General features: G+C 39.7%; 1 protein-coding gene across 1 annotated transcript in view; it reads left to right on the top strand.

Moving 5' to 3' along the window:
• The window catches only part of LOC127649319 (disintegrin and metalloproteinase domain-containing protein 33-like), a 121,707-nt gene that overhangs the window by 79,204 nt on the left and 19,060 nt on the right, over positions 1-23,443 (top strand). The window contains exons 6-14 of the mRNA XM_052134377.1: positions 2,127-2,310; positions 4,815-4,880; positions 5,583-5,654; positions 5,977-6,143; positions 6,848-6,932; positions 9,027-9,169; positions 14,215-14,392; positions 17,273-17,362; positions 17,537-17,732. Coding sequence (XP_051990337.1) covers positions 2,127-2,310; positions 4,815-4,880; positions 5,583-5,654; positions 5,977-6,143; positions 6,848-6,932; positions 9,027-9,169; positions 14,215-14,392; positions 17,273-17,362; positions 17,537-17,732 — 1,181 coding nt within the window. The remainder of the gene's footprint in view (positions 1-2,126; positions 2,311-4,814; positions 4,881-5,582; positions 5,655-5,976; positions 6,144-6,847; positions 6,933-9,026; positions 9,170-14,214; positions 14,393-17,272; positions 17,363-17,536; positions 17,733-23,443) is intronic.

Below are 23,443 nucleotides of genomic sequence, written 5' to 3'. Positions count from 1 at the left end.
TTGTCAACTTGGGGGAAAATGACAATCCCCATTTTGAAAATAATAGTTGGATGCCTTGGGGCGTAAACAAAAGGTTTTGCAAATAAATGGATTTGGACCTGTTGTGAATAATGTGAATGCAAAAACACTTCTCATAACTATTCATCTCTCTTGTTTGCAATGTAAAACAAACTAAGGACTCACCGACATATTTGTTAATGGGAGTGTGAAGTATTTTATCTCTGTACATTTTCAAAGTTTAGAAAAACCCAGTTTATATCAGTATGAATTTCACTACCCATAATCCAGATAAGAGAGACAATCAGAGAAATCGTTGTTTTAATGGAAACGTAAATCATGGCAAAATTTGCTCAGTAGCAAAGTCTTTCTAGCAAGTCAGTCCAATGGTGGCCATTTTTTGTAATGCTCCTGTGAGGCTTTTTCCAGTCATGACAGTGCAGCTCCTATCTACTTGAATGGGGGAACACAAAAATCTCAAAAACTGCTTGCCAAGCTTACGATTAAACAACAAATTTCAAATCAGCAGTAAAATCTGACAACACTGGTATCATAAATTGTGCTTCTTAACCTCTAAAAAACCTTTAAAAAAACACGATTGCGCATGTGCATTCTCAAGTTGATTGACAGGCAATATCTGTATTTAAAAGGTGATTGGCTCTTTTACCTGAAGGAGGGAATTCCTTTTCTGCATCCTTTGACCATTGGGTGTGAGCTCCTTGGTGGGGCGTTCCAATTTCTCCCATTCATTTTAATAGAAGTGGCCAATCTCTGCTAAATAGCCTTTGTCAGTAATTACCGCCTACTTCCATAAATCAATGGGAATGATGTTATCGAGTCTCAATAAATTCTCAGATTATTCAAATATTGATATATATTAGAACGTTTTGCAATAAACTTAAAACATGCTTTTTCTGTTTTCTAATTCAATAACATCATTTGCAATGCTTCATGCTTAGTCAATTTCTTCAACAAAAAAAAAATTAATACTTAATATCTTGTACCTTTGTCTGTCTGCTTTTCATGTTGTTTTATCAGATTTCACAAAGCGATTAATCTTGGATCTGGTTTGTTTGGTTTATTGCTTAGAACTTTTTATTAAAGTTTTTTTTTTTTTTTTAATCCCTATGGAGAAAATAAATGGAAAAAATACTTCCTGAACCAAGGCTGCAGAAAAAGTGGGATGTCACTGCTCTACACAGGGGTTACTGAGATAAATGGATTTGTTTCCAGCTGGTCATGTGATCTCACCATGATGAAGAAAATAGCATGTGATTTTACATAAAAAGTACTGTTCACTTATTTAGATGTAAAACTTTTAAGCACCACTCTTAAAAGTTAGAGAGTAGAGGTGCTCAGGGAGACCTTAAATCCAACACTGTTTCAGTGGCTTTTCTCTCCCTCTGGTTAGCTAATGCATAACGGCATTGAGTGTAAAACCTGCTCCACTTACTGCAGAAAAATATACTGGGGCCAGAATAAGAATCAAGAGGCATTCAACATCAACTCTGTGCTTGTCTGTGTTTGTTAGTGAAGGGCAAAATAAAATTAAATAAACTCATAGATATTGAGATCTGTCTATGGCTGCTTCTGCTCTGCAATTTTAAACTGGCATTTTTTTACATTATTGAGCCCCCACATTTTCAGCGGCCTTGGTTCAGAAATGAACAATGCAATGACACAAACCAAACAAACCAGCTGTGGGGTAAGTCACAAAATTACAAACTTTGATTTGAGGCAAAGGGGATTGCGACAAAGTGCCCCCTATTTTTGTCAACATTTATGTGCTGTGGCCAGTATCAAACTAAAAACTATCCTACTTAGAAATAGCGATCAGCCTATGAAAAAGTCTCTTTAGCAGAAGCCAAAAAGGCAAATTAATGGTAATAGTACTGTATAGTACAGGACAAGATAATCAATCACATAATGAGTTGTGCCTCTGTGCCTACCATAGTCTACATACACATTTTATTATAACTTTTTCTAAAAACAAGAAAAAGCTTACCATCTTAAATTGTGCACCTCTTTTCCTCATCTCTCATTGTCATTAATATAACTTCAGTAAAAGTATTAATTGACCATTCAAAACTCATATTACTCCATTAATTGACTCCAATTTTCTTCTGCAGAGGCCTGATTGTCTTGAACTCAAAAGACACATACTACCTGGAACCAATCGGAGGGCAGGAGGTATTACACCACACCTTCTATCGCACTGAGGACCTGCCAGTCAAAAGCGGTACCTGTGGGCACGGCCATCAAACTGGACACCCGAGCCTGTTCAGTGGTCACCTTAAACCATTGCATCAAAGGGTCAGTTAGTAATTAATTATTGCTTCTTGACCAAAAACATCATAATGTCTGGTATAACGTAAAGATTCCATGATAAATTTTGATCTGTAATTAAATGAACGTCATGTTTATGTACATATATACAGTAGATACAGTATGTTGGCAATTACAGATAGACAGTACAATTTACTGGTGAATGATGTCATGCAGACATTATATAAGTGGGTAGTTAACATGAAATACAAAGAAATTAACATGTCCAGCAGTGTGATGTGCTATATATTTGATCTAAAACTACTTTAAACAGCATTTTGAAGCTAATTGTATTATAATCATTATGCATGCCCTATGACCTAATAATTAAGAGAGTTCATGGAATGTTCATGGAATATTTGTCTTTTCAATCATTTAAGTGAGTGCAGGATGATTTTAATGATTAAAAACAGTCACAGCACCTATATTAAACACTTTACCTTATAAATTCAATGAAATATTAACCTAAAATGTTAATATTGATTAAAAAATGCTAATTTACATGTTATGCATCAACTACCCAACACTTCAAAAAAAGGGAAATAACAGGAAGTCATTACTGTCATTAACCAACATTATCCACATATCTATTTCTGTTCTCATGACAGAATTGTATGTGATGTCAGTTTCTCTCTCACAAAAACAAAGATGTTCCGTTCACTCCAATTCATAATGACTGGATTGCTAATAATCGCAGAACATTTACGGGAGAGAAAATTGCGATCTGACGCAAACCTGTTGTGGTGAATTGCGGTAAATTTTTCAGGTCATGCATTTGTTCCCGTAATTTGCAACAGAAGGAAATATGAGTTTTGGCTCATAACAGTACAAAATGTAAGCCATTTTAAGCCCAGGTTAAGTGGTAAGACTGATGAAGTGCCTAATGTGGGCTTATTATAAAACTCTAGTGGGCCATTAGCAGAAGTTGAGAGCTCTGCTGCTGCTTTTGTTCTGTTTGCACTTGCTTTTACATTAGAGCCAAGGAGTGAAGAATCCTAACTGGCCTGCTGTTTACAAATGAGAATTAGAGGGGCCATAAATTAATAAACAGCATGGACTACTACGCTCTTTCTTTAGTGATTAAATATTCCTGGTACAGTTGGGTTATAAAAGGCTTGTATCTTGAACTTCATCCTGTATATACAGTAAATAGTGCAGCAGTATTGAGGACGAATATTAAAACAGTATTTTTTTAAGCTACAATGAATATTCAAATAATATTTTGTATATTGCTACAAAAAAAGAGGACATAAAATGCAGCATGGGGACGCAAATCTTGAACAGCTTGTGTACAGTTTCATTTTGAGAGCACCCACAATGGCTCTTATATAATGCTTTGTTAATGTCATAGATTATCCCTTGATAAAGAACTTTTACCAAGTTGAACACATTTCAACTTATTAAAAATTCTAATGAGCCACCTGGATTCTTCTGGGATATTTAGCAAAAATCTCTGTTCAAAAATACATGAAATCACTTTTTTCGAGTTTTTTGAAACTCAATCCAAACTACATTTGTATGTGGTTTTATAACCAATCAAAATCTGATATTTGTCAATGAATTTTAGTCTGAATGGTTAGATTGGATACATTTTTTTTCCTAACGTTATTTGGAAAATAACGTGTGCATAATGTCAGATTCCATATACAGTTGTAACTACATTTCTCTTCAGTCATTTTGACTAATTTCCACAGATAATATGTGGCAACAGTTTCGGATTTAGCATTGCCATATTGCCTGCAGTTATGTTCTTGTGTGCCTCTTGAGTTCAGCGCCATGCCAATAGAGTTATACCATATTTGGACTACACAGTTTGAACAAACTGATCCGATTTCATTCCTTAACATAGCAAACAGATAGATTTGAATATTTGAAAAACAAATTGTAATTGTATGTAGTGTAAACAAAGCCTTCATAATTGGCACTTTGCCAATTCCAAAAGATAAACTTGACGTTATTTGAGCTATGCTTTTGAGTCCAGGACATTCCCTGAATTGCAATAGCCCATCACTATAATAGGAGGTTGAAAGGTTCATCCACTGTATCGCACAATTAGTAGGACCCTCCCAAATTCTGGACACCTTTTGTGATTCGTATTCCAAAGCTGACTTTTGAATAAATTGGACCGTCAATTAGAATGCAAATAAAACTGAACCTGAAAAACAACAGTAACTGAAAGTTATATAAACACATTGCTGCTATAATATTGTTCCTAACAATCTTTGGGCATTTGCAGGCAATGCATAGGATCTTACCAGCTTTTCCTCTGTATGAACAACATATAGCAATTACATTAATACCGGCTTCATAGTAACTTCATTATATGTGTTTTAACACATTTACATTGTTAGTTTTTCATCCAGACACTTTTTTTATGTATGTAAAAGAGAGTGCCAGAAGACTAGAAAAATAAATCCATAAATCCAATCCTCCAGCAATTAACATTTCTTTCTGTTTGCCGGTTGTTTGTCCCCCCTCGCTCCCATCCCTAGGTTAGACGAAATGCCCGGGGCACTACCAAATACATGGAACTGTATATAGTAGCTGACAACACACTGGTAAGCTGATGATACCTGTGACACACACAGCTCTGCAAATGATACCCTTCTAAAACAGCAAAGTTCACCACATGAATTTAGGCTTAAAAGCTTGAAATAGAGTTGTGTTAACTGTGTTCGTGGTTTAAGCCTTGTGTGCTACTTTCTCATGCACATGTGGTCACTGAGTAATTGTTGCTTAAATATAAAGATTCTGAAGCACCTTTTCACAATTATATCGCACTCTCTTCCTTTTTTCTCCTCCTCTATGTGGCCAAAAGTTTGTGGACAACATATGTGCTTGATATATGTTTGAGCAAATCCATAGGTATCAATTCCCCCTTTGCTTCAATAACAGCTTTCACTCTTCTGAGTTATCTTTCCACAATACTGTACATACTGTAGTAACATGGCTGAAGGGATTTGCTTCAATTCAGACACAAGAGCATTATTGAGGTCATGCACTAATGTTGGGCAATGGGGTTCTTTTGAATGTTTTATTCTGTTGAGTTTTCTGATTGAGTCCTTTTCATATCTAAAAACCTGTATCAAAGTCACCAAAACCCCAAAATGTGAGACATTCTTGAAAGATTTCATTATGACCAGATTTAGTTTATCAAATATATCAGTGACAGGATTTAGGATTTTCTCAAGCAGAGTCTGTGCTTTGTAAGTCTGCCTTGATCAGTTTACCTCATGTCATTTTTTTTCATGTCTCTTCAGTACAGAAAACAAAACAAGGACCTTCACAAAACTAAACTGAGGATCATGGAAATTGCTAATTATGTAGATAAGGTATGTCATGCCTGGATGCTTTTCATCAGTTAACTTGTGTATTTTTGTTTTTTATTGAAATAAAATATCAAAATTTATTGAACTATAATTATGTTTAACAAAAACACAATTTAATGATAATGTAAACTGTCATAATTTACTCCCCCTTATGTCATTCCAAACCGTATACCGTATACCCTATAACCATACCTGGACTTTGTTCCAGATATACTAAAAAAAATTAATCTGATGGCATGATGGCAGAATTTTCATTTTTGGGAGAACTTTTCCTTTAACCATGTCCCTCATCAAGCTTTTTCTTCTTTTTTTTTCCCCTGATCAGTTTTACAGAGAATTGAACATTCGTGTACCTCTAATTGGTCTAGAGGTGTGGACAGAACATGACCAGTGCATCATAAATGAGGAGCCAAATTCAACTCTTTGGTCCTTTCTTCAGTGGAGACAGAAACTCAAATCCCGCAAGAAACACGACAATGCCCAACTGCTCACGTTAGTCACAATACAAACTGCCCACTATAAAAAATATGATTTTCATTGCATTAGATAAAATATCAAACCAAGTGAAACAAATAATGACCCCAACTCTGAACTTTTTTTAGTCATTTTTTCTATTACATTTATGCATTTGGCATACACTTTTATCCAAAGAGACTTACAGGGCACTTATTACAGGGACAATCCCCCCGGAGCAACCTGGAGGTGTGCCTTGCTCATGGACAAAATGGTGGTGGTTGTGGGGATCAAACTGGCAACCTTCTGCTTACCAGTTCTGTGCTTGAGCCCACTACGCCACCACCACTCTATTACTTTAAACCAACTCGGCTGAAAGTCGTTTTTAGTAGATAGATAGTCACTTTCCTCAAGTTCACATAGGTTTCCTTACAGAGTAATCACAGGTTTAGTTCATCATACTACCTTTGGACATAATACATTAAGCATGAAAAAGTGTCCAAATACTTGTTTCTTTGTCTTAATTTTGAGCAGTATATATATCATTATAAAACTTTTTGTGAAATATTTAGCTTGAAAAGGGTGTGATTTGCTATCTATTTTCTAAATAAATGCCACTTGGTATGATATTTTATCTAACGCCATACATTATACATATTTAAGTGTGGCTCATGTGTCCAAATACCTTTCGGGACACTGTAAATCATAGCTATATGCATCCTTTGTTTTGTTTTTCCCTGAAGTGGTGTGATTTTCAAGGGCACCACCATTGGCATGGCTCCGCTTGAGGGCATGTGCAGTCACGAGAACTCAGGTGGCATCAATGTGGTAAGAAAGCCTCCAGGCTTGCTTTTGGATCAGGCTGTAAACAGTGTGTGTGTGGAGTGTATGTTTGAGCATAGCATATGTAGAGCTTTGATAAAGTGATCAATAGCTCCAACACACCTGATTAGCCTCTTATTGGCTCTATTAGGCACTTTACAGAATATAAATGAGGGGTGAAGCATTTCTGCTGGATATTAAACATTGAGTCACAGTACATTACATCAATGTAGTCTGCTTAGACCTATTTGAAGCAATGGCATTCATGAGAACTTTTAAGTGCTTTTGATGCACACCCAGCATGTCCTCACTTGTCAGCAATGGTTGCATCTAAGTAATCTGGAGTCCAAAGGGTTGATGTACTAGGTGCAGACCAAGTATGGTCTTAGACTATAGAATGTTCACCACAGGCTATGTTCACACAGTTTTGTTTGGAGTGCTATATATAATTCTGTTAACACGTGAAAACTGCATTCTATTCCCGAAATGATTGACTTAAATGTAATTTAAAAATGAATGCCTGCTGTAACCAGAGCTCAGTCATGACAACTCTCTGAAAGATTTAGCATGTTGTGTGTGTATGACTTATTTATTGGATATTGGTCTTTGCAGACTAGATCTGCAACTCTGCTGCTGCAGAGCAAGTACAGAGACTTGCTACTGCTAGGAAATACACAGACATACTTAGATAAGAATGTGGACATGCTGGTGCATAATTAGTCAAAATGCAAGATACGCTGCTTCGAGCATATATAGCATGCTTCTGCACAAATAGGCAATAAAAATAATCCCCAAACAAAACAGGGAAGTTGCACAAAACAATCCCAGATGACATATGCCCCAGGAGCCTCTGAAATTGTTTCAGTGGCACCGCTGTCCTCCACCTGAAGGTTTTCAGGCAGGCCAGCACTGACTGTGCATGCTTGTTCATGAGACGTGCCATCATTGTGACCAAGTCCTACTCCATGTCAAGAAAAGAGATGCCGCAAACAAATGGAAATCTCTAGAAAATTATTTTAAAAAAATCATTATCCAGTATTCCTGAATTACTCGAAAGTGCATTGGTCAAAATATGTGGGAACCCAGTTGTCACGGCATAGACAAATGTAGGTGAAGTGTGTGCCTCACGGGTTATTATATAACCCCTCTCATATTGTGTGGCCATTGAGCGAGAAGGGGAAAATATTGTTTGTGGCCCCTTTTTGAGACAGTGAAAGAAAAAAAAGTCATGATATTTACTATGGCATTATTAAAATGAGAGAACAACTTTTAAAGGACTGATTTTGGTTACCTCTCAATATAAATTATTCAATCCACTCCTGAGTGACCATTCGAGAGTCACACTGACAGTGTAAGCCAAATACTCTACAGGATGTGTGGTCTTGTCCTGGACTAGGGTTGATGTGTGTGTTTAAAAAGCACCCTTTATCTTTTTAAAAAGGACTCCAATCTGTACTGCCTCAGATAATTCAGAACCAGCATTATAAGGACAATGTGGGTTCTTGGGGAAAATTTAGGGAATGGAAAATCCATAAAGAGTAGTCATTTGTAAAAAATGTCATGTCATATTTCATCATTGATATCATGGTGGAGATATCAACACTGCATGCCCTTTGCAGAGATATCAGTTTGCGCTCCTGTTCCCAGGAAAAGGAGAGAGTGTGTGTGTGTGTGTGTGTGTGCGCACGTGTGTGTGTTTGTGTTTCCTAAAGAAGATAAAAGAAAGGCCATTCTGTTTGCCCCAACCAAGATACCTAAATTACCACCTGCAGGTCAACATTCTCTACAATTTATAGCATCATTGTAGCATAACAAAGATGTCTTGGGAGATCAAAGATGTCCTCTGGGCTTCTACTGCCATTTACCTACTGTGGTGTAGCAGAACAACTGTAGCCTGTGGCCTAGAAATAGCCTTTATTCCATATTAAAGCATCAAATATCATTAATCTTTAGCTTGGCAGTGAAGAATGGTAAATACTTTAATGCATTTTTAATTCATCATTTCAGATAGACTCTCAAAGTTGTTTATGTGCTTAGAGTGCTGTTTCGTTTATTGTGATGTTTGTTATGGGTGATAAATTAAATGATCCTCTCCTCCAGGACCATTCAGAATTGCCCATTGGGGCGGCTGCCACCATGGCACATGAGATTGGCCATAACTTTGGCATGAGCCACGACCACGATGGCTGTTGTGTGGAGGCCACTGCAGAGCAGGGCGGATGCGTGATGGCAGCAGCTACAGGGTAAAGAATGATAGTCAAATCAAGTCATTTTTATTTGTATAGTGCGTTTCACAACACACATAATTTCAAAGCAGCTTTACAGAAAATCATGCATTAACTGAAAATGAAACTGTAATATCTATAAAGTCTTAGAGTCATCATTGTGAAGTTTGATTAAATATGATTCTAAAATGTGTATAAAAATAAATAATTAGATAATAATTGTATTTAGACACACCCCAGTGAGTCTGGGGTGTGATATTTATGCCATAATATCCCATGATATTTATGCCTTTAGCACATACTTCCTTACAAAAACAACCTACAATGCAACACATTAAGACAGGTAGCTGAATATACAAAAGGAATGCTGAGATAGGCCCCAGGAATCAAAAAGAACCTTATGCATTAAATTATTACTAATTTTATGCGTAATCAAAATGCTGCTGTACATGTAAATACGTCATTGCTAATGATGAATAGTCAAGGAGATGATGAACAACACACCCATAGACTGCCCATGTATTGCACACAAAACTACCAAGAGCTGGCTGAAATCGCTGATTGCAATCTGATTGGATTCTATGTAATATGTGGGAGACAGGATGCACAGATTTGTATCAGTCTTCCAGGAAGTAAAGACATGTTTACAAGATTAATACAATGAGCACACCTGAGGAAGAGCTAGTTGCTAGATTTGGCGAAATGTCCCATGTAAATTGGTGGTTCTTCTTGGCCAGAATAAGTTTCAAAAGTGGACCAGATTTTATGCTGATTAATCAAAAGTCTGTCTAATGGCAGTGTAAACTTAAAGAGCAACATGCAGGTTGGACACCCCTATATAGCATAGTGTATGTTGATGATAAAACAACTAGATTTTCTGAACTGGAGTAATATATATTTAGCCATTAACGATATTTTGAGATAAATTGTGGTAAAATAACTTCCGCTTCTATAAAGCACTAACCAGAAGTGACGATGGCCGAGGGACTCTGGTCAAGCTCAAGCTCAGGTTACAATGGATGCGAATGAAGAAACTGAGTTCTCCGGTGTGGATCGAACATGCCTATGATGGCCCACAGGCCTATAATTATGAGTAATACATTTGGACCTTGCAATTTACTGGAGAGTATAACGTTAGCCTCACGGGGATACAAAATCAGACCGGATGGCGGCGGAGAACAGTTTGAATTGAAATGCGGGGAAATGGGAGAGTTGGGCTAGCTTCCCGCCAATAGCTATAGCATTGTGCAAACTACTAAATTCATTTCAGAAGGCAGACAATTACGTTACGACAACCTGTCCTAAAGCTCAGTCTCTCTCCCTCTCTCTGTATTATTATACTAAATAAATATGAAATATTTAATATTATAAAAAATATATTTTATAAAAATATTATACAATTATTATTACGAAATTACACAAATTAAGAGTTAAAATAATTAAAAGTAAGACTTACTCTGCTAAGTGCTCGTTTTCGTTGCACAGAATGTCTGCTAACGTTAGCACTTGGTCCTCCAGTCCCGCCCGCGCCAAAATCCGGTGTAAACTTTGACGGTGGACTTGATTCCATCGAGTGCACCGAGGGAACAGCATCAGCAATCAGCCTCACGTGGTCCTTACTCCGAAATCCCATCCGAGACTCCCAACAAATCTCCAGGTCGATAATTCTCCGGAGTGAAATGTTCGCCACAAACGACCGAGTGTGTGGTAACAGACGTGGCAGTGAAGTCTGCTCTCTTCACCTGCACAAAACGCACCCAAGACCGAAAAGCCTTGTTTTTCCTAGAAGGAAAATGATGGACACGATGTCCTGACAGGCTGGAATTCGTGCAACCAGCACAAACACAATCATTTACCATTATGGCTTCTCTAAAACTCGATCTAAAACTTTCTGTCTCTCACTACTGCTCTAACTACATCAACACCCAACAATGAGAGAGTTGACCGCGAGCTCTTTTATTTGCCTCGCCCTACGTCATATGACGCATTGCTATAGCGGGAAAGGCGTATTCCAGAGCCTAGCACATTTTCATCAAAATATCTACATCAAATGAGATTTCATTAGTAATTTCTACATATGTGTTTTTAAAAGACCTCTGCAGACAATATAAAGTATTAATTCAGTTATAAATTCAACCTGCATGTTGCTCTTTAAGCCCAAAATATTAAGAGTTTGATATATGTAGTGAGGGAGGTCTTGTTCTTGTCAAGAAAAAAGCATGCTGTGTGATGTAGCTATTATGTTTTATAAGGCGCCGTCTATGGTGGTATCACATTAAAATTTGAACAAAAATTCCACTCGTCCTGGTCATGTGATTAAGATTCTATTAAAATTATCTAGAAGAGATATATATATAAATATATGATAGGCATGAAGGGATCCTTTCTGAGATCACAGATTTGGAGGCAGAAGGGGGAACAAGATGTGTAGTTGAAGTTTGTCAGCATTGGTGCCATGCAATTGGAGGAATGTTCTGAGCAATCTGGAATAATTGGATAGCAGCAGGGGTGCAAACACTTGAGCCCTGTGGAACCCCAGTGAGGGTGCAGGGTGAGTACAGCTCACTGGGTTAGAACTCTTATCCAACTAGAAATGCAACATAACACACTTTTTCTGAAAAAAAAAAAACAAAACAGAAAAGCTGCCAGATTAAGGTGCGTACACACTGCCAGCGACATCGCGCGCGACAGCGACTCAATACCATTCATTTTCAATGTGAGCACAGCGACTTCCGGCGACACGAGCTGTCGCGACCATTGGCGCTAGATGTGGCCGTGTCCAGCGACGCGACAAAGTTGAGAAAAGTTCAACTTTGGAGCGACTAACGGAAGCGACAGCCAATAGGAGAGACGACGGGATAGCTCACCTGATCCTTCTCTCTCTCTCTCAGCTCCTGCAGTAACGGAAAGATGGATGAAAGGCTAATTCTTGCTGTTTGAAATTTCCCAGTGCTCTATGATATGTCTCTTCCCACGTACAAGGAAATTTTTAAGAAAAATACTGCTTGGAAAGGTGTATCTGAGATCGCGGGGATTTTATGGACCCAGACAGACCGGCATTTGCATTTTCGCCGGAGATAAACAGCCGCTATGGCAAACAGCATGCCTTGTTTCTCATTCATCTTTGATATAAAGCGTTTTATGTACTGATTCCATTTCTATTTAGTCTTTTAACTCCAAAATGTTTGTTTTTAGTGGCAAGAAAAGCGATTCGCTGTCAACAGCAATGGAATGGCATCCGTGAATGTCATTTATAAACGTTACTAGGCAACCAGTAGTGGGAACACCCACTAGCTACTTCACCACTGGCGACTTGCAGCGACAAAGTCGCTGGCAGTGTGTACGCACTGTCACGACTACCTGGCTCACAGTAGCAACGACATAGGGGAGACCACACCATTTGTTCAGTTAAATCAAAAACAGTTTATTTAAACATTAAATTATACGATGACATAATTTAAATCAATAAATACATAAAGTCAGTAAATGAGAAACAAAAGGAAACTAATCCAAAGTGTAGTGCAAATCAGTTAAATGTAGACTATGTGTAATACAAACAAACAAAAAGGAGTAGGATGGTGTTGCCGCCATAGCCATGCCGAGACGCACAGCCTAGAGCCTCCTAAGCAACTGGCAGGAGAGGTTTTTAAACAGTCCCGCCCATCAGCTGCTGCCAGATGGACCGAAAACAAACAGCTCCCCCTTCAGACTGGGGGGAGAGAAACGGCCCAAACATTATTCGGTAATTGGTGGAGTGAGCACACCCAGCACGGCAAAGCCGGGCGTGACAGCACCTTTAGAGGTTGACAGTGCTGAAAGCTGAAGAAAGATAAAAAAAAGTTTTTTTTTTAAAGTAATCAGTCTTTTTTTTTTGTTATTGGCCTTGTCAAAAATATGTAAACATCCTTAAAACAAAATTGATTTTTATTCTGAGAATATATCTTTTATTATATTTGTTTATATTTTATACCATTTTTTATATGCGTTTTTGTAGGAGAACAGTTTCAGTAGAGCGAATTGGATTAAGGCTTAATTTATTAGGGCTAAGGAAGATACGAAAGGTTCACGTTTAGTTGAATACAGCACATTCCAAAGTCTTATGGGACAGCTTCATTAGATTAGATATAAATAAAGGAACGGCAAGGCTAATGTTCAGGAAAGATTGTATGGTGGAAAGGTGAGGAGAGTGTTTTTTTCATGTCCAAACAGGTGAATTATTGTTTGGAAAACTCCACTACTCTTATTTACATTGTAAATTTAGACCTTACATTCATTATCATGATGTTACATGACAGACAGCTGTAGCCAGGAATGTCTGTAACCACATATTTAGGATTGGGGGGACTAATCATAATAGTTGAAATTGAAAAACCCATACGGGTCAAAAATGTATCAGAATATTGTTGTGTCTAGGTATAAGCTTAAAGTTGATAACCACCAAAATTTGTTTTGACTCATCTGTCATTTTAGTTTTTTTATAAAATGAGATTACATTAAGGAACTTGCAACAGAAGTGAATCAGGTCATCACCGTTAAAATAGAGACTGTTTAAAAATTGTAGCCTCAAGACATAAACATTGTGTGTAAAGAAGATTTTAGTGTGATAAAATTACTTCTGACCTTATTTAAGTGAAGTTATATCCAATATTACACCTTTGTTGTGATGGTGATGTAACGCTGAAAAACTATAACATGAAAAACATTGTAAGGTGGAAAATTTTATCATGATAAAATCAAGCTAACATGTATAATGTTTACTTCTTGTGGCTATACGTTTTACATTCCCTATTCACCTCCATTGTCAGTGCTTTACTCTAATCTAGAACAAATCCTAATTCTTTTTTGTGGATATCAACATTATGCCACAAATTAACTTTACTGTCCCCGGAACATTCCATTTATTTGATGGTGTTTACAGCCTTGAGTCTGTTTGAATTTTTCCCTATAAATAAGAAGAAAACAAAAAATAATTCCATGTTTTCCTAGTTTTATTGATAGCTGTACTTTTTGTTCATGTTTATGCCATAAAATGTATATAATTTCCTTTCTAAAATGTTCCACAGACACCCATTTCCAAAAGTGTTCAGCCGCTGTAGCAAAAAAGACCTAGACAACTACTTCCAGAAGGGAGGAGGAATGTGCCTGTTCAACATGCCCAACATGAAGGATCTGGTTGGGGGCAAGAAGTGTGGAAACGGCTTTGTAGAGGAAGGGGAGGAATGTGACTGTGGAGAGCCAGAGGTGATTTGTGCCTAAATGAATTATTAAATGGAATTACTTATTGATTTAAAGAATATTGAATCAGACCAATTATGCATTAATAATTTTTAGAGAACAGTAGAGGGTTTGTAATACATATAATAAATCAAAATTTGATCTGCATCGTTAAAATGAATTATCATTGATTGTGCCTCATTCCCATGAGTTTATTTATTCATGTAATGTTTTATTTGGAGCTTTGCCTAGCCAGCCAACAGTTTTCTTTTAGAGGTTTTCTTTTAACAATTGGAAGGTGTCAATACAGCCAGGGCGAGACAAAGAGACCCAAGAGCAGAGTAACAGTTCAAAGGCTTTATTAACATTAAATATGAAGTTTAACTGTGCTGATGAAGAATGAAGATCCCGACACCGTCTACAGTAGCGGGGAAGAAGTTTGTGGATGCGTGCGTGCATTGGCGTAGGATCTTTTCAAGCTCCTGATTCGCCTGCTCCACTTGCTAATTTGTCTAGGGATGGAATCCAAACTAACCATAGCCTCCAGCTGTTGACAGAATTCTGCCCAAAAACGAGACAAATTGGGGGCCTCTGTCAGAAACCACATCGACCGGGTGGCCAGGAATGTGGACAATGTGGTTTATGACTGCTACCGCTGTCTCCCTCGCTGTGGGTAATTTGGGGAGTGAAATGAAATGAGCCGCCTTCGAGAATTGGTCCACAACAGTCAAAACAACTGTGTTACCATGGGAGGGGGGAGACCAGTTACAACGTCCAAGGCTAGGTGAGACCAGCATCTCGAAGGGACAGACAGTGGTTGGAGGAGCCTGGCTGGGGGGGTTAAGGAGGTCTTATATGTTGCACAAATGGGGCAAACGTCTATGAACTGGCATACGTCCTGCACAAGTGACGGCCACCAGAATTGCTGTCTAATGATTGTCTGGATGCTATTCGCCCCTGGATAACAAGTGACATTGGATGAGTAACCCCACTGTAGGACGTGCATCTGAACTGATCGTGGAACAAATAACCAACCCGCTGGGCATGTAGCGGGGGATGCATTGTTTCGTAGCACAGCACGTACATTAGTCTCACCTCCCAGGACACCATGCATTGCAAGTCAGGTGTGTGTGTGTAGAGAGAGGAACATCCCACCTTGTTGTAAAGCTGTGTTTGGCAGGCTGTCATTGCTTATATAATGGGTGGGTGATTTGCCATCTGGTGTAGGTAGACTGAGCTAGTGTCTGTAACACCTAGTCAATACATAAACACCTGGACTCCTGTTATGGATTTTACCTGCCTCCAAAAGCATATTCAATGAAACAATACCTTAGCTCACCTGGCAGAAAAAGCTGGTTTGCAGCATCGAACAACCTGTTATTATATATCTTTTCTAGCCTTTTAATTCAAACCACTCTCAACTGTCAGGCCTCTTTAATTTCATGAATAAAAAAATTGATTGGACAGTGCCAGGCCTGTCGAATGCATGTCTTTTGCATCACACTTACAGAATAACACCATTTATATATTCCTGGTGTAATAATGATAGCTGTCATTTGCACTTGATGTCCGCTGCTCTGAAATGATATGAAGTGGTTGATGCATGTGTTTGTGTGACCGAAAAAGAGATAGAGAGTGTTTGTATGTGACAGTGAGAGCGTATGAGTGTGTATGTTGTTCCTCCTCATTAAACACACAAAAACGCACCACACACACTTCCTCCCCTACCCCTATTCATTTTCAGATGTACAGTATAATTATGGGCCATAAGATGCCTTCACACTGTATATATCAGTGTCATACATGTCAAACATTTTTAAGTGCATCCATTGCCCTGTGTAATTTGTCTTCTCAATGTATTTCTTTCTGCACTTTAGGCATAGCATGCATGCAGATTGTGTGTGCATGTACAGATTGTCTCAGAATTCTGAGTCCAATTGCAAAAATGCATCTTTTTTCCCCCAAATTACATTTTCAGCAAAACAGTTTGAGTGAAAATTTTCGAAGTGTTCAGTATTTTTAGCATGCACTCGAGCTGGAATAGACTCCACAAGTTTGTGCAAAACAGCGATGATCCATGTTATCCTAACATGATGACCCTGTTTACACCTAAAGTTAGTATGCGTCTCGGGTGATCTGATCAACTGTGGTCAGGTGAGACACCTTGCTGTTTACACCTGGTCACTTAAATGCATCTCCTGTGATCACTTGATTTGGAGGGGAGGGACTTTGTTTCATGACAACAAATATCAATCATTATGCTAATGTATTACTGCATGATATTAAAGCACAACAAATATCAATCATTATGCTAATATATTTGATAAAATATCAATCATTGTTGGGCTTTAGTTGTCTTTTCTGACAACAAAAGACAATAATTTACAAATCACTCCTTTTGTTTTTATTAGCATTTTTCATACTGTACCAACTTTTTCGGAAGTGGGGTTGTACTAATACATTTTTAAAATAAAAGTATATGTTCACATTAGTTAATGCACTATGAACGAACATGAACTAACAATTAACAATTGTCCAATTGTATTTTATAAACTAACATTAACAAGTTTAATAAATGCTGTAAAAAAATTATTGTTCAGTGTATGTTCACGATACCGAATGCATTAACTTGACGAATGGAATCATATTGTAAAGTTTTACCAATATATCTTAATCATTTTACATCATAACATTTCTTCTTTTAAATTTTTCAGAATCCTCAGACTGTTTATTTCCAGGTTAAAATTAGATTTTGATTCACAGACTTTCAATGTGGACTTTTTAGCCCCTCTGTATGCATGTGTGAAAATGTGTGCAAAAGTGAATGAATGTCTGATTTCAGGGCCATATGCTGACTTGCTTTGGTAGCCTTTATTGAAAATAGCTTATGTTTTCTGTCTCCCGCAGGAATGCACTAATGATTGCTGCCACCCCAGCAATTGCACCTTGAAGGCCGAAGCACAATGTGCCCACGGGGTCTGCTGTGAAGACTGCAAGGTGCCTGACTATTTATCTGTCTATTTATTTCTCCCTCTCCCCCATGTTCTCTATTCTGAGTCTTGCCTAGTATGTTTCCTATACACCTTTTCACACTAGTCTGCCCACCTCCTGCGCTCTCCACTCGCTCTTATCAAAGTCCTCGAGTTTCCTCATCGTGCCCTCTGCCCACAGCTGAAGCAGGCTGGCACTATGTGTCGTGGTCCAGCTGGTGCCTGTGATCTGCCAGAATACTGCACAGGAGGTTCTCCCTACTGTCCTGCTAATGTTTACCTGCTGGACGGGTCTACCTGTCAGTATGATCACGCCTACTGCTACAATGGCATGTGTCTGACCCACGAACAACAATGTCTACAACTGTGGGGCTATGGTGAGATATTAAATGCTACCTACTGTATTCTTGTGTTCAAAAACATCTTGACACAGTGCAATTGAATAAATCGTCTCGGGAGATGTTTTTAAACGTCTTTTGACTTTTACATCATGTCCTAACCAGACTTAATGCTATAATATTTCAGCAACAAGCAGTTTGTCTCTCCAAACTACACACAAAACTCCTGCGTGACGCAGTATGATCATAGCCAGTCAGGGCATATTTGATGTTTAATGTACAATTATTAGTGGGGTTTTGGTATAATGAGAGTTTAAAGCGGGTTGGACTACCAGACTTGATGCAGCAAAAATAGAAAATAAAAATGGCATGTACAGCTGGTTAGGATAACTTTAAATAAAAACAAAACTAGGATCAAAACTAATTAACATTGAATAGAGCTTTGTTACGTTGCGTGTGGTTAAGAAAAAAATGCAAAAACGGCATCGTAACTGTCAAAGACATCTCCCTAGCACATATTTACAAGGGCACCTGCAGGATTTCATCTGAGGATATACACAGAAATCTGCCTAATACAACCTTATATCTAAGGGGGTCCAGGGGCATGCTTCTCTTTGAGATTTTTCTTGGCAAAAACAACACCAAAGCATTGAATTCTGGTGACTTTGAGAGAAGCATTTTTTTATTTTCTGGAGCATTCATGTAACTATGGGCTAAAGCATATCTACCAATAACCGTTCAGAACAATGCTTTCTCACGCTAAAAAAAGCAATATGCACCATAACTAATAGAACAGAACACAGGTATCTCGAGATGCGTTTTTATCAGTTGAAGAAGTTCTTTTTAACTTGACATGGTGTCTAAAAATGCAGTGCTCCTGTGAGAAATGATAAAAACAGTGAAACTTTTTGCAGTTTTCAAAAGACGTCCATCTAGCAAATATACATTTTCACTGTATCCAGTGCTGTTTGTTCATCCGCAAACTGGGCATTGCTAGTTCTTTTAAGCAACCAACAGAAATACGGGACCCACTTCATGATTTATGATATATTATGAGAAGAAATTTTTCTCAGGTCAGTCGAAGCACTCATGGTACACAGTGAGTACGACTGTACAGCTGCAGGCACAACTGCATATTTATATAGACCAACAGTTAAAAAATAGTGCAGATGAACTCAAGAACGCATCCTGTGTGAACGTCCCATTACTCTGTGGGTGTGGTTTTAGTTTGCTGGGAAATTTTGTAACGTTGACAGCATCCAGTTCAAGAATTATTTTGTTAAAATGGGATAAATCAGTTCCCCACCTGTCGCTCACTTCGACGTTGTGTCGAGTGAAGCAACACTAGTGGACTTTCTTGAAGGCCTCGGTTACCTCTGAACTTGAGAAATGGCCAATGAGAATTTGGCAGGCAGAATTTGCATTGAATACAAAGGTATATGTATTTAAATGCAAGTTATAGAGTAATAATTAATTAAACATTGGACCAATACATTAGAGATTAGAGACTGCTCATTCCAAGTTTTTTACTGCGCCCAAATAAAATCTTACTGAAAGCTAATATTTTGAGATATCAACCTAAAATTTGGAACACAACTTGTCCATAGGTATATATGACAAAGCATTCTTGAAATACAACCATTTAAGTTTGAAAGTCAGCTTTCTCCTTCTCTGCACGGCAGTGCAGTTTTGCCCCTGGGCGCTTCAACAACATTTCCTTAAATAGTAAAGTGTATATTTTCTCTAAAAGAGTATACACATTAGCGTTGAACGTCTTTTTAAAGACGTGTTTTTTAAAGATGTCTTTCCTCCTTTAGTGTAGTTCCTGGATGCGGCAGATATTTCTCAGCTTCTGATGGTCATAAGAGCTGCCTCGCGAGCCTGGGCTGCGATTACATGCAGGCAGCGCTTTATGAATGGTTCATGTTCTCATTGCGAGAACATAACCATGGCCACAACCTGCTCGCCGAGGGCATCCCCCTGCTGCTTCTAAACAACAGGCAGCTCTGCTTCAATCTTGGCCCAGCTCTAAGCCCCAGCGTAGAGCTCCCCGCAGGAAGCTGATGCCCCCATCTCACGAACCACTACCAGGACACAGAAGGCTCACAAGCATTCCTGACACAAATACCAAGGAGCGAGATCATTTTTACAGAGTTGGTATCTGTGCCACTCCATCTCCGATGGAGGGCCGGGAGGGAAACCTCTTGCCTCACCCCGCCCGGGCCGCGGTACCCACATTGCCAGGAAAAAGAGAGCAGTTCCCTCACTCCTTTGGTCACCTAACTGGTGCCCCCACATTTCGTTCTCATGGCAGTCTGGCGCCAAGCACCTACAGTCACGGCTTCATGGACGCAGCCCCCTCTCCTCCACGCCCTCAACTGTAGACTCCCAGAGGGCCGGTTCTGACAATTCTAGTAGACGCCTCCATAGGACCTCCTCCTCAGTCACTTTCCCGCCCCCAGCCAGGTACGCGGAGCAAGTTAAATGCTTTGAGTTTTTTTCTCAGCACAATTGTTTTGGAACGCAACTTTGCTCCCCGACATATTACCTGCTGGGTTAATCATCATACCGGGTACATCATACATGATTGTCCCCTTAGTGCCCCCCACTCGGAGCTTGGATGTGTTGCTTACGCTTCCAACCCGTTGCGCTGGCGGGCCGGGACCTTCCGACTCGGTGACGCGATTTAGTTCACCAGGCACTCGCCCCACAGGTGTACGATAGAGCTGTCCCTCCAGCCGAGATGAAGCCAGGGTTCTACGGTCCTTATTTCATCGTAACCAAGACAGGTGGTGCGTGGCGGCCAATCTTGGACCTGCAAGTTCTGAACCGTTCAAAGACTCCCGTTCAAAGGTGCTCACGCGGAAACTTATTCTAACGTGTGTCCAGCATCTAGATTGGTTCGCAGCGGCAGACCTGAAGGATACATACTTTCACGTCTCACTTTGCCTCGGCACAGACCCTTCTTATGGGTCATGTCAGACGGCCCGACATACTAGTACCAGGTCCTCCCCTTCGGCTCGTCCATGTCCCCTCATTTCTTTACGGAGGTCGCAGAGGACGCCCTTGCCCCGCTAAGGGAAGTGGGCATCCGCGTACTCTACTTCCTCGACAACTAGCTGATTCTAGCTCACTCTCGAGAGTCTCTGTGCGCCCATAGGGACCAGGTGCTCAGGCACCTCAGCCATCTAGGGCGTCAGGTCGTTGAGGAAAAGAGCAAGCTCTCCCTGGATCGGTGCTGAACTGCCTAAGTTTGCTCAGACAAGGCACAGCGATTTCCCCCAGTGAGCCTACTTGCACGGGTTCTGTGCAAGGTCAGGGAGGACGAGTAACAAGTCACTCTGGTGGCCCCCTATTGGCCCACATGGACTTGGTTCTCGGATCTCAAGCTCCTCGCGACAGCCCCTCCCTGGAGAATTCCCCTGAGGAAGGACCTTCTTTCTCAGAGACGGGGCACCCTCTGGCATCCGTGCCCAGACCTCTGAAACCTCCACATCTGGCCCCTGGATGGGATGCGGAAGATCTAAGTAGCCTACCACCTGCTGTCATAGACACGATCAACCAAGCCAGAGCTCCCTCTACCAGGCAACTTTACACCCTGAAGTGGCGCTTGTACGCGAATTGGTGTTCTTCCTGATCCGAAGACAGTCGGGTCAGTTCTCTCATTCCAGCAGGAGAGGCTGGAGGTTTGAAGGTTTATGTAGCCGCCATATCAGTTCACCATGACGCAGTGTACGGTAAGTGCCTAGGGAAGCACCATCTGATCATCAGGTACCCTAGAGGCACCCGGAGGCTGAACCCTCCCAGGCCATGCCTATTCCCCTCATGGGATCTTGGGCAGTTCCCGCTGGCCCCCGGTTGCCTTGTTTGTTGCAACTCGTCCCTGGCAGCAGGTATGATCTACCCCTCCGCCATTTCTATATATGGCCTGAAAACCCATGTGATGTATTTTGGCACTCTTTACCTCCCCCCAGCCTTTTCCCCCCAGCCTGGGCAGGTGGTGGTCTCTGTGGGGTATTTTCCCCCTGAAAGAACAGGAGCTGGAAAAGAACACCTTCCCCGTTGCGTGTAATAGCATTAAGATGGCCCCAGCCACTTTTAATCTATGCGAAAAACATAGAGAGAGAAAAGGCCCTGCCTGCTCCCAAGCTTGGCACGTCGCTTTGTTCCCCCCCTCTGGGAATGCCGGGAACCTAAAAAAGTTTATGACAATTTTTATGGGGCGTTGGGGAAGGGTACGTGCAGTGCAGTCTGACGCAGCCTGTTGCTTTGGCACGCAACTGCCTGCCCGCACCTGTGTCAGCAGTGCACGTACACGGTTCAGAGCATGGCGTGATTGAGTAGGGACCCCTAGTGTCGCTTCACTCGACACATCGTCGAAGTGAGCGACAGACGGGGAACGTCTAGGTTATGCTGAACCTAGCCACTGCAATGGCCGAACCTTATTCTCGGCTCCTCAGTGAAAAACCTCAATGAAGGCCTTTTCTCAAGTTCAGAGGTAACCAAGGCCTTCAAGAAAGTCCCCTAGTGTCGCTTCACTCGACACAACATCTCGTTCCCTCCATCAGGGAACGGAGGTTACAACAGAAATCTAGACGTGCACATTAATGTTGTTTTCAGATTTGAGTTTGAAAATTCTGTGTTTGCATAGTGTTTGCATAAATATCTGGCATTTAAGTCATACACTTTAATCCTCAGTTGGCAATTGAAAATTCTTCCAAATTAAGAGATCCAGTTATTGGTGTTGCGTCATACATTTCATGTTCTTGTGCTCTTTCATTACACTGAAAGGATGACAGCCCTTATAAAAAGTACTGTGGCAGTACCAGGGGCAAAGCAACTATTATGACTTTTATACATCACACTTTTAGAAATCTCTAAATTTGTCTTGCCCAGAATCCTCTGCCAACCAGTAACATCGGCAGTAGACTGAACAAGCAGTAATCCTATACTGCCCTGCAAAAGCAAAAGACCTTAACTCACTAGAGTGTGAAACTGAGAAAAATGACTTTAAAGTTTCTGTTTTGTCCAGACAAAAGTATTATAGGTAGGTCTCCCAAAATTTCACAACTAGTTGCTATACTGAAGAAATGTTTGTATGCAAAAAATCTTGAGCTCAAAATTGACCTTTGACCCTTGTTTGGCAGTTACTGTACTCTGCTTTTGTATCATGTGCCAAAAATCAGGAGTCATGCAAAGGCAAAAGGCCGTAACTGACATATAACCAATATTTACTTGCTGTTCACCATACTTACATCCATTATAAGAACACCTAACCAAGGTCTAGTCATCATGGTATTTGTTTTAAATTATATAGAAGACCTTTGGTTGTTTCTATTTAGTGCTATAATGATCAGGATAGTGCGGCAACACTAACACAGTTAAACAGTATAACAGATAAGTTACTTTGCAGTACAGTATGTACAGTATGAATAAATACAATAAATATTTTCACAATAAAGATAATTTAATTATAATTGAATACAAAGATATATGTATTTAAATGCAAGTTATAGAGTAATAATTAATTAAACATTGGACCAATACATTAGAGATTAGAGACTGCTCATTCCAAGTTTTTTACTGCGCCCAAATAAAATCTTACTGAAAGCTAATTTTTTGAGATATCAACCTAAAATTTGGAACACAACTTGTCCATAGGTATATATGACAAAGCATTCTTGAAATACAACCATTTAAGTTTGGATAGTGATTTTCATGTCTATGCGAAAAAAGGGGGAGGGGTGACA

The sequence above is a fragment of the Xyrauchen texanus genome, chromosome 1, assembly GCF_025860055.1.
Source record: "Xyrauchen texanus isolate HMW12.3.18 chromosome 1, RBS_HiC_50CHRs, whole genome shotgun sequence".
NCBI classification, from domain to species: domain Eukaryota; kingdom Metazoa; phylum Chordata; class Actinopteri; order Cypriniformes; family Catostomidae; genus Xyrauchen; species Xyrauchen texanus.
The sequence above is the reverse complement of the archived record's forward strand: the minus strand, read 5'-3'. Positions and strand labels throughout refer to the sequence as shown.